Raw genomic sequence first — 11,101 nt, 5'->3', positions numbered from 1 at the left:
GTCTTAGTAAAGAGACCTGCATGATTTAGATCCAGCCAGCATTTTGGTCAAGGTCTTGCACTTCCTTTGAGCACACCTAGTAAACAAATTTTACTGAATAGTGCCCAATAAATCACTATATTTGTCTGGATATATATTCTGCTAAAATTCCTTTTAATTTTTATAAACAAGTCAACCTGCACAACATGATTTTTACCAAATGAACTTTGGACTGTGGACTTATAGAGAATAAAGGGCAGAGAGGACTGTTCAGACCATGCTAAATCGTGAAATCTCTGTTTTCTGTAATTCAGTCCCTCCTGCCTTTGTCTGCTGTGTAAATTCCTAATATTTAACCTGAGAATAAGAAGTAATATTGGAGATCTTAGTTAATGTATGGTGTGATTCTAAAGATGGAAAGCTGATTGCTGAAAATCAAAAAGAAAGTGGGTCTGTTATTCATATTTGCACTTTTTACTCCAGTAGGGATGGTGTTAGCTTTTGTGCCCAAATTCTACTGTCTGGAATTCCTTTGATAGCAGTTTTCGTGCAAGACCAAGTTACCTAGTTGAAATGAGCTTTTAAATGAACAGTATATTGATGATGTCTTTTTTTGCATTGAGCTAATAGCTGCTACTTACTGTAGTTTCCTGAAATGAGATTAAGAACTTCATTGCTCTTACTCTGCCATCATGGTAGCAAAAAGGTAAGTAAGGATAATGTAGGGCACGTAAAAGATGAACCTGTACTTTGACTATAAATTGCAAGTTACTTTCCTTAAAAATTAGATACATTGATTTAACTGTAATGTAATACATGTTCATTTTTTGCACTGCATTTAAATTTACAATTTATATAGGCAGTGTGTTTTGTACTTTTTTATATCTATCAGGTAAATACTTAAAGTATATCAGAGATATGTTTTAAAAAATATATTGCCTCTTCATTAACTGCTTTATTTATACCCTTTACTGAATCTCATTTACCCATAAAGTATCAACTTATGGAAAAATTTAAAAATGAGCACAGTTTTCCTGAGCATTGCTGAGGAAACTGTCATGGAGATTTTACTGACAAGTCTGTTTTTGTTTTTCCTAAGAATTAAATTATGATGTATATAATAAATGGTCCAGTGTGTTAGAGTTCTAGCTGTTGCCAAGCAACATGGGCTCTGTTTCGTTTAGTTTTTTCTGTTCTGATCCCTTACTTCCTTTGATGGAGAAAAAATATTTACCTTAAAATTTTTTTAAAAGAAAAAACTCTATTGACATTGAGAAAGCCAAATCAATAACTATGTTAGGTTAACCAGTCATCAGTGGTTAGAAATATAAGAGTTTTATAGTTAAAGAGAAAGGAGACTTCAGAAGCAATTAATATACAGTCACCCACAATTTTAAAGAGAAAGGCCGCATATATGGATTCACAGCACACACCTGGAAAGATAAGTATCTCTGAAGGATCCTTCCTTTCAAGAACAAAGGCTGTTGAGAATATAGATTACCCACACTATCATGCTCTCTTACGAAAACTGAACATGCCTTTTGTGAAAGGAGTTGAGGACAGACATGACTGTGGCAGAATTGAAAAGAAAGGCAACCCTACTTTTCTTAAATTTCACCCTTATCCCCCTTCAGTCCTGCCAGACTATCATTTACACTATCCTTATCCCACACCATATGGGCCAGATTATCCATTATTTCCACTTCGGGATGATGTACCCTTAGGTGACACCTGTTCAGGGTTTGTGAGTCCTGGTGGTGATGCTGACTTAAAGCCTGGCGTTGGCAGAACCATACCAAGCTTGGTAGATTTCAGTGATGTGAAACCTCAACATCGAGTTCCCAGGCCAGACACAGGATTTCAGACGACATTAAAAAGGAAAAAAATATTACTAGAAGAACTAAAACAAGACAGGAGATGGAATTCCAGGGCAGTACCAGACATTTCCATCAGAGCAAGACTTGGAGGTAAATGAAGTGACATGGGCTTTGTAATTTTTAAACACTCAAATGAGAGAGAAGAGCATGGATCTAAGATTTAGTAGTTGATTTGACATAAAATTGTAAAAGACCAAATAAGGAATTCTTATTTTTAAATTATGGATTGTAAGGAAAAAGTAATAAGAATGATAAGCCTTTTTTAAACCTGTTTGTAAAAAAATAGTTGGTTTTCAAAAAATACATTCATCAGTATGTGGCCAACACAAAGTATATATCAGATAATTTATTCTAAACACACAGATAACCTAATTTTGCCACAAAGGAATTTATATTTAACTTTGATAATTGTGTATCATGCCTCCTTATCTGTCTATGTCCTTTGAAATAATTAATTTGCTGATGATTATCAAAGAGTTAGGTTACAGGAGCTGAAATGCAATGCGAAAGTAGTTGAAAGTAAATTTTGAGGTCTTGTAAGGACAGGAGCTGAAGAGAGGCAACCCCTGCATACTCCACCACATTCCTGGAGGCAGAATTTGATGAACACTCACTGACTGCTGCACCTTTTGGTTTCTCTGTAACTCCCAAAGGGTGTCACAAGCCTGGCCCAGAAGTGGTGAGAAACTTCCAGAAGAAATCCACGGGCAGTGTTCCTGTATGGAATGTGCCTGGTAGGCAGGGAGTGAAAAGAGATTAACATGTTTGAGCATGTGGGAAAGGCAAAGACCAAGTGCTATAGCAAGAGATGCTGAGCTTGCTCTAGCCTTAAGAGGCTGCGCCCTCTTCACCACTTTTCTGCAGTGCCCAGCCACAGACCAGAAGCCTAGGGAGGCTGTGTGGAGGAGCAGTGACATCATTGTTTTTTGGAGCCGTGGAAGCTCATGGTTCCTGCTACTCCTCCATGAAGAGAGGCCATAGGCACTTGGGACTAGGAAGGGAATACGAATCAGGGCAAAGGTAGTAGAAATGCAAAGCCCCACAACATAATGGTCCCAAGCCACACTCTCCAGATACCCACTCTTGAACAAGAAAAGACCAATTTGATGAGAGATAAGCAAGGGATAAGAACTATGCTTTTAATGTGCACTCCAGTTGTGGCCTCAGCGGGTAGGCTTAGGGAAATTCCTTAGCTTGGAATGTTCACGTAAATATATAAATGAGGTCCAATAACATTTTAAGAAATAATTATTTTATAATCCGTTTGAAATACCATTTAGGGAAATAAGGTATTACTGAGAATCAAATGCAATTCACATTGAAGGAACCATTGATGAGTTCAGGCCAGTCTTACAGCCATAGTACAGTTTTCACTGATTCTGAACTAGTGACTAATTTTCTGATCTGTCCAGAAAGGAGCTTGAGCTCAATCTTTTGTTAATGTTTCAATGTACACTAATAGTCATTATCAAGAACTCTTCTTTAAAGGAATCGAAGTCATTTTTCATTGTAGTCCTATTTTAGACAAGTATGACACTTAGCTTGTAAGCAGAAAATCCCAACCTAGTGTAATTTAAGAACAATATTGATTTGTTTTCTTAAGTTTTCCTAAGAGTGAACTGTCAAAGCATTCCAACAAATTAGAGGTGAAGAAGCTAACTTATGACTGAAATAGGGATAACAGACATTGCACCAACAGTTCAGAATCAAATATAGAGCTCATCTAGCCTCTATTTCACTGCCTAGATAAGTACAGCAGAATGCAGAAGATAGGCTCTAGAGTGAGACTGTCTGTACTCTATTCCTGGCAGGAAATTTACTTGCACCATGACCCAGGACTCGTTGCTAATCTCTATGCCTGTGTATCCTTATTTATAAAATTCAGATACTAGTTATAATTTATAATAGCGAGGGCTATTTACCGTTTTTCATGTAAAAATATCTGACAAAGGAATGAACCAATAACATTTGTTAGATGTTGTAAAGTTAAACAAAGTCATGTTAAGTTAAAGTCCAGAATTTTCAGTTCCTTCATACATAAATTATCTTATAAAATTGTAGGAATTGAATGAATTAAGATGGGTAAAATACTTAGCAAAATTCGTGGAACCTAGTAAAGCATTTAATTAGTAGTAGCTGTTATGAGCTATTAACAGTTTCAAAGAACAATACTTGAAGTTCAGGGATTGATTTCAATATAATTTGGCCTATGCTTTCAGTGATTCTGGAAATAATCATTAATTATAAATAATAAATACTTTCAGTTTTTAGCAAACCTAAATACACATAATTTCTCATACATTCTGATAAAGAAGGATATCTTCTCAGAATTAATTATATCACACACCATTATGCTTTTCAGTGGACTTTCATAAATATCAAAACAAGATCCTGAAAGATTATATCACTGATTTTTTGTCCTATTTCAACCTTATCTAGACATTTAACCGTGGTCAGTTGTTTTTTGTTCCTAGTTCCATCCTGTCATGGGAGCCACACCCTCATGGCCTCATCTGAACCTAATTACCCAAAGGCCCCACCTCCAAATACCATCATATTGGGGTAGGGACAACAACATATGAATTTTGGGGTACACACCCTCAGTAACAACCATCTTAACCATTTTTAAGTGTGTAGTTCATTGGTGTTAAGCACATTATTGTGCAGCCATCACCACTGTCTACCTCCATAACTCCTTCCATCTTACCAAACTGAAATTCTATATCCATCAAATACTAACTACATTTCCCTCCCTCCTCTCAACCCCTAGCAATCATTTTACTTTCGTTCTCTATGAATTTGACCACTTTAGCTACCTCATATGAGCAAAATCATACAGTATTTGTCTTTTTGTGACTGGCTTGTTTCACTTAGCATAGTGTCCTCATGGACAGCAGTGTTCTTGCTGTAGCATATGTCAGAATTCCTTCCTTTTTAAGGCTGAATAATTTTCCATTTTATGTACATACCATGTTTTGTTTATCCTTTCATCCATTAATGGACACTTTGGTTGCTTCGCCTTTTGGCTATTGTGAATAATGCTGCTATGAATGTGGGTGTACAGATATCTCTTCAAGATCCCACTTTCTGTTCTTTGGGGTATATACCGAAAGGTGGAATTGCTCAATGGTAATTCTGTGTTTAATGTTTTGAGGAACCAGCTATTGTTTTCCATAGTGGCTAATCCATTTTACATTGCCACACAATGTATTAATGCACAGTTACAATTCCTTACATTCAAGGAATAAACCCCACTTGGTCATGGTGTATAATCCTTTCAAATGTGTGTTAAATTCCGTTTTCTAGTATTTGAGGATTTTCGCATCAGTATTCATCAGGATATTGGTCCATTTCTTCCTGTAGTGTCTTTGTCTGGCTTTGGTATCAGTTGGCCTTATGGAATGAATTTGGAAGTGTTCTCTTCAATTTTTTTGGAAGAGCTTGAAGTGGATTAGTGTTAATTCTTTTTTAAATATTTTGTAGAATTTACCAGTGAAGCCATCTGATCTGGAGCTTTTCTTCATTGGGAGTTTTGATTACTGATTCAATCTCCTTATTAGTTATAGGTCTGTTCATATTTTCTGTTTCTTCATGATTCAGTCTTGGTAGGCTATGTGTTTTTAGGAATTTGTCCATTTCATGTAGGTTATATAATCATTTGGTGTACAACTGTTCATAGTACTTTCTTATAATCCTTTTTTATTTCTGTAAAATTGTTGGTTCTAAACCTCAGGAGTTCCCCAGATGAAATCCAAAACTGGCCCCTGTACTCACAGGGCAAGGAGAAAGAGGCAGACTCTCCAGACGGGTAGGTGGCAGGTTTAATTACCAAGGAAACTTACTTATGCTTGTCTTAGGTGCCTTAAGATGAGTAGATCTCTGCACCCACCCTCCAGAATCTTCAAGTTTATGTAGAGGACTTAACAGGGTTCAGTCACGTATACTGTCCAGATGGTCTCAACGAAGCGTTACTCTCTCAAGGCTGTGTTCCTGAAACAGCTCCTCCTGTGGGAACAGTGGGCAGAACATACATTCATTTCAAGGACAGAGGAGGGGGTAGGAGCCTCTGACTGCCTGAGTTCAGCTCATGGGTCAGTGGGTGGTCACATCCTCTCAATGACCTCCAGCAAAAATCAGTTGTAATGTCCCTTCTTTTGTTTGTGATTTTAGTTACTTGAGCCTTCTTTCTTTTTCTCTGAGTCAGTCTAGCTAAATGTTTGTCAATTTTGTTGATCTTTTCAAGAACCAACTCTTGCTTTCATTGATTTTCCCTATTGTTTTTCTATTCTCTATTTTGTGTATTTCTGACCTAATCTTTATTATTTTCTTTTTTCTGCTAGCTTTGGGTTTAGTTTGTTCTTTTTCTAGTTTTTTAAGGTGTAAATTTAGGTGGTTGATTTGAGATATTTCTTCTTTAATACAAGCATTTATACCTATGAGTTTTCCTCTTAGCACTACTTTTGCTGAACCCCATTACTTATGTTTTTGTTTTCATTTGTCTCAAGATAATTTCTAATTTCCCATGTTATTTCTTCTTTAACCCAATGGTTATTTAGGGGTGTGGTGTTTAATTTTCATATATCAGTTTTTAATTTTATTCCAGTCTATTGATTTCTAGTTTCATTCCATTGTGTTCAGAAAGTATTAATATATTTTACATGCTTTCAGTCCTTTTAAGTTTACTAAAACTTGCTTTGTCACCTACAATATAGCCTAGAGAATGTTCTAAGTGCACCTGAGAAAAATGTGTATTCCGCTTGGGTATTCTGTTGGTTTGAGTGTTCTGTAAATGTCTGTTAGGTCAAATTGTTGTTTAAGTTCTCTACTTCCTTGCTGATCTTTGTCTGGTTGTTCTATTCATTATTGAAAGTAGGGTACTAAAGTCTTCAACTGTTATTGTAGGGCCATTTCTCTCTTCAATTCTGTCAATATTTGTATCACGTATTTTGAAGGTTGGATGTTTGGTTCGTATAAATAAAATAGAGAATAGAAAAACAGCAGAAAAAATAACCTAAACCTAAAGTTGGTTCTTTGAAAATATCAACATAATTAACCTACCTTTTGCTATATTGAGAAGAAAACTCAGGGAAGACCACTCACAAAGGGTATTTTAGATGTTTAAAAAAAAAAACCTGTCTGTAACCATTAGAGGAGAGATAACACATGAATAAAAGAAAAAATACATAGAATAGTCCTTGAATCTTTCTTCTAAGGTTTTGGCTTCCTTAAAAACACCTTGTTATGGAAATGTTTTATAATAAAAATAATAAGGCCTATAGGAAAATAGTGTTCATAGTAGACTCCTCCAAACTCATACAGTTTCATGGGTTACACACAAAACCCATTCACTGTAAAAATACGATCACAGTTTTAAACATGTTAAATCTCTAATAAATGAGGAAATACTTTTGTCAAGGAAATAATACAGTGCTTTCCTTGACAAAAGACTTGATATTTGTTTGGTGGCATGAAAGCAATGAAGTTAGACTGTGGGTTATGAAGGAGAGGTGTGTAATAGCTGTTCCCAAAAGTGGCTTTTGGCAGCTCACCCCTTCCTGTGTGTGCCTGCCACTTTTCCAACCATAAAATGAGGTCTGTTTCCTTCTCACGTTGACTCTGGGCTTGGACATATGAGTGTCTTTAGCCAATAAGATATTAGCAAGCATGATGCAAGTGGAGGCCTGGTAAGTACTTGCACATTGAGATTGGTCATTTAGGGATTGTTCCCCTGGAGTTTCAGTCACTATTTTGTGAGCGACCCAACCTAGATCCAGAGGGGAAGAAAAATAAGGCATTGGTCATCAGGCCCAGCTGAGCTCCCAGCTAACAGTCAATACCAACTTGCCAGCCATGTGAGTGAGGTCATTTTGAACATTTTCAGCTATCGGATCTATGCCTTATGACAGAACAATTCAGAGTCCCAGTAGATGATGAATGGTTGTTTTAAGCTACTAGGTTTGAGGTTATTTTGCAGCACTAGTTACTGAAACAAGGTAGAAGAAAGGATGTCATCATACTTAGATGTAAGCGTAGTGCCCCTGAGGTATATAGTTGTAATTCATTGCCCTGTTTACTTCTACTCTGGCTTAAAGTCAAAATTTTAGTTTTCTTTTTTTCTACTTTCCTTTTTTTTTTTTTTCTAAGTAGCTGCTAGAATGGCTTCAAATCAGAGGATACCAAAAAGCACCATATTGCTGCTGATGGCATGAGAATCTACTGGAGGGTTTTCTTTGGCCAGCTGAGTCACAGACAGAATTATCCTTCTTCTCAAAACTGAAAAGATCGTGGAATTCAGCACGGCCTCTCTCACTCTGCCTTGGCCTCTTGCCTCTGCTTCTGTATTAGTTTTCTCTTGCTGCTATAACAAACTGCCACAAACTTAGCACCTTTAAACAAAGGCCATTTATTACTGACAAGTTTGTGGGTCAAAAACCTGAGCAGGCTTAACTCTGTTCTCTATTTGAGATCCAACTGCCAAAGTCAAGGTGTGCTCTTTGTTCATATCTGGAGGGTCTGGGGAGAAATCTACTTTGGGACTCATTCTAACTGTGCAGAATACAGTCCCTGATATCTGAGGCGCCCGTTTCCTTGCTCTCTGGCAGCAGGGGATGCACTCTGCTCCTGGAGTCTTCTCACATGGCCTGCTCCATCTTCACAGTCAGCAGTGCTGTGTCAAGGCCTTCTCACTTGCTACTTTCTGTCACTTACCTTGAGAATCCACAGAGGGGCCCCCCCCGTTCTCCAGCCCTTCATTGCCACTTCTGAGTTTGCAGGTTCTGTCCTGCTTGGTCAAATATTGACTGAATCAACATCATCATTCTGAAGATGATATTACTTACTACTGTAGGTACTAATAATGTTACAACTACTAACTGATAATGTTATAAACTGCATGCCAGAAATTTGCCAATTCCTTTAAATACATTAATGGTAGTTTTTACAACTCTGACAGCAATCATTAAAGGTAAGAAAAATAAGACTCAGGGGGGTCAAATAATTCACGAGGTCACAGTGGCACCTTAGCCAGAAGTATATACATTATTAAGCCCCAAGTATTGCTGCAGTCTCTTATGGAGCTTCGCCAGATTGCTATCCATGGTGACCAGGGTGCTCCTGTGTTATCCCAAATCCCTCTCACAGTTCATCTCACCTATGCTTAGATATCTCTGTACTGTCCAGCTAGCTCCCAGTTTTAGCATTTTAGTTCATCTTTTGCTGAGTTAGATTAATTCATGGGGCAAAGCTAAAAAGTGGAGGACCAAGTTAGAAGACCCCATGCAGTAGGAAAAGGATCTCTGTGGTACAACCGCTATCTTCACCTACACTAGTCCCCTGTCCAAACCAGAGTAATTTGCCAAAGTTATCAGTCTCTCTTATTAAGACTTACCAAGGAGGATAGGTCCAAGGCTTTCATGTCCTGACATTGGCCTACCTCTTTTGTTCATCTTCCACCATTCCCTGGCTGCCATTTCAAGATGTAGCTATACCCAACCTTCAGTAAGAGTTGTGATGCTGCTGTCACAGGGCAAGCCTACCATTGTACATACTGTTCCCGCATCTGGAATGACTCTTCTTCCTCCACTTCCCCTTTGTTATCCAAGTCATACTCAATTGTCAAGATGAGGTCCGGTCTTATCTTCAGGAAGATGTTCCTAACTCCCTACAATCTGGCTGGATTAGATGTTCCTCCTCTGCACTCCCACAGCACTCAGAGCTCAACAATGATCACAGTCACCACATTGTACTGAAATTATCTACTTACATGTCTGTCTTTTCCATTTGTTCATGAGCACCTCAAAACCAGGAAATCTGTTTTCCATCTTTATACATTCATCTGCTTTCATTTGTGGTGAGGTAAATATTTGTTGAAGGCAGCTTTTATATATGCCCATCTCTTATCATTAGGTTGAATTATCTACATAGTAAACTCCTTTGTGTCACCACCATCCCCAACCTGTCTGTGTGCACATGCACAGATTAATAGTGCCCAAGAGATCTCTTCCAATAATAAATAATAAATAACAAATAATTGTACACTATTTAATTAATCTAACACTTAAATTCCAGAGTACTTCTGTTCTCACTGCTGAGAAAAGTTGTTAGATAATCCATGGAAAAATCAATACCACACAGTTTAGCTTTCTAGTAGGAAGTATTTCTGGTGGAAGAAGAAATTCCTATTGCATTGTGTACATTTGTATTTCTTACGTATGTACCCAAAGCACATACATTTTTGTTTTCAGGTTGGACAAGCCCACTGAGAGTTACTGCCTTACAACCTCATCATGAAGAATACTCAGTAAATCACCTATATACATTTGATGAGAAAGCAACATGTACCGTAAGGTTTTCTTACTGCATAGCATTATGTAGTATTTGTAATCAATTTATTTCCTTGTCTGTATTTGATATTTTATGCCCTGTAAAAAATAGCTACGCATACTGAGTGAAGTAAGTCAGATAGAGAAAGAGAAATATCATATGATATTGCTTATATGCAGAATCTAAAAAAAAAATGATACAAATGAACTTATTTACAAAACAGAAACAGACTTAGAGAACAAACTTATGGTTACCAGAGGGGAAGGGTGGGGTGTGGGAAGAATAGTTAGGAAGTTTGGGATTGACATGTACACACTGCTATATTTAAAATAGATAACCAATAAGGACCTACTGTATAGCACAGGGAACTCTGCTCAGTATTATGTTACAACCTAAATGGGAAAAGAATTTGATAAAGAATAGGTACATGTGTATGTATAACTGAATCACTTTGCTGTACATCTGAAGCTAACACAACATTGCCAATCAACTATACTCCAAATATAAAATAAAAAGTTTAAAAAAAATAGCTACCATTTATAAAGTACTCCTTATGGGCCAGGCACTATGTAGAAGTTCACAGTTATTGTATATTATGCATGTCTGTGCATCCCTACAACAGAACAGTACTATGGAAGAAGAATGAGTAGTAGATGATGGTAGTGCCCAACACAGGCCCCTCTACTGGCAAGTGCACCCTCCCCAGTGGCAGTAGGCAATAGCCACTAAATGTCTGCCAGCTGCCAGCTGGACACTGCACCCTCCCACATTGACCACTCAGTCTTTGGCCAATGACTGACTTCCTTGAAGAAACAGAATAAAGCTAGATTTCAGCTGAAACCACATTCCCACTGGTGTGTTTTCCTTGTTGTATCCTACACTTCACCTAGAGCACTTCTACCATGTATTAATTGAACAAAAAT

General features: G+C 37.4%; 1 protein-coding gene across 1 annotated transcript in view; it reads left to right on the top strand.

Annotated features, from left to right (window-relative positions):
* Positions 1–1,393: 1,393 nt before the first annotated feature.
* Positions 1,394–11,101, top strand: part of SPMIP7 (sperm microtubule inner protein 7) — a 56,467-nt gene continuing 46,759 nt past the window's right edge. Inside the window, exons 1-2 of the mRNA XM_027124178.1 lie at positions 1,394–1,946; positions 10,100–10,197. Of these exons, the coding sequence (XP_026979979.1) occupies positions 1,394–1,946; positions 10,100–10,197 (651 nt within the window). The remainder of the gene's footprint in view (positions 1,947–10,099; positions 10,198–11,101) is intronic.

This window comes from Aethalodelphis obliquidens, unplaced genomic scaffold (genome assembly GCF_003676395.1).
Source record: "Aethalodelphis obliquidens isolate GAN/ISIS:26980383/991018 unplaced genomic scaffold, ASM367639v1 scaffold27, whole genome shotgun sequence".
Lineage (NCBI taxonomy): Eukaryota > Metazoa > Chordata > Mammalia > Artiodactyla > Delphinidae > Aethalodelphis > Aethalodelphis obliquidens.
This window is presented reverse-complemented; position numbering and strand designations above follow the sequence as displayed.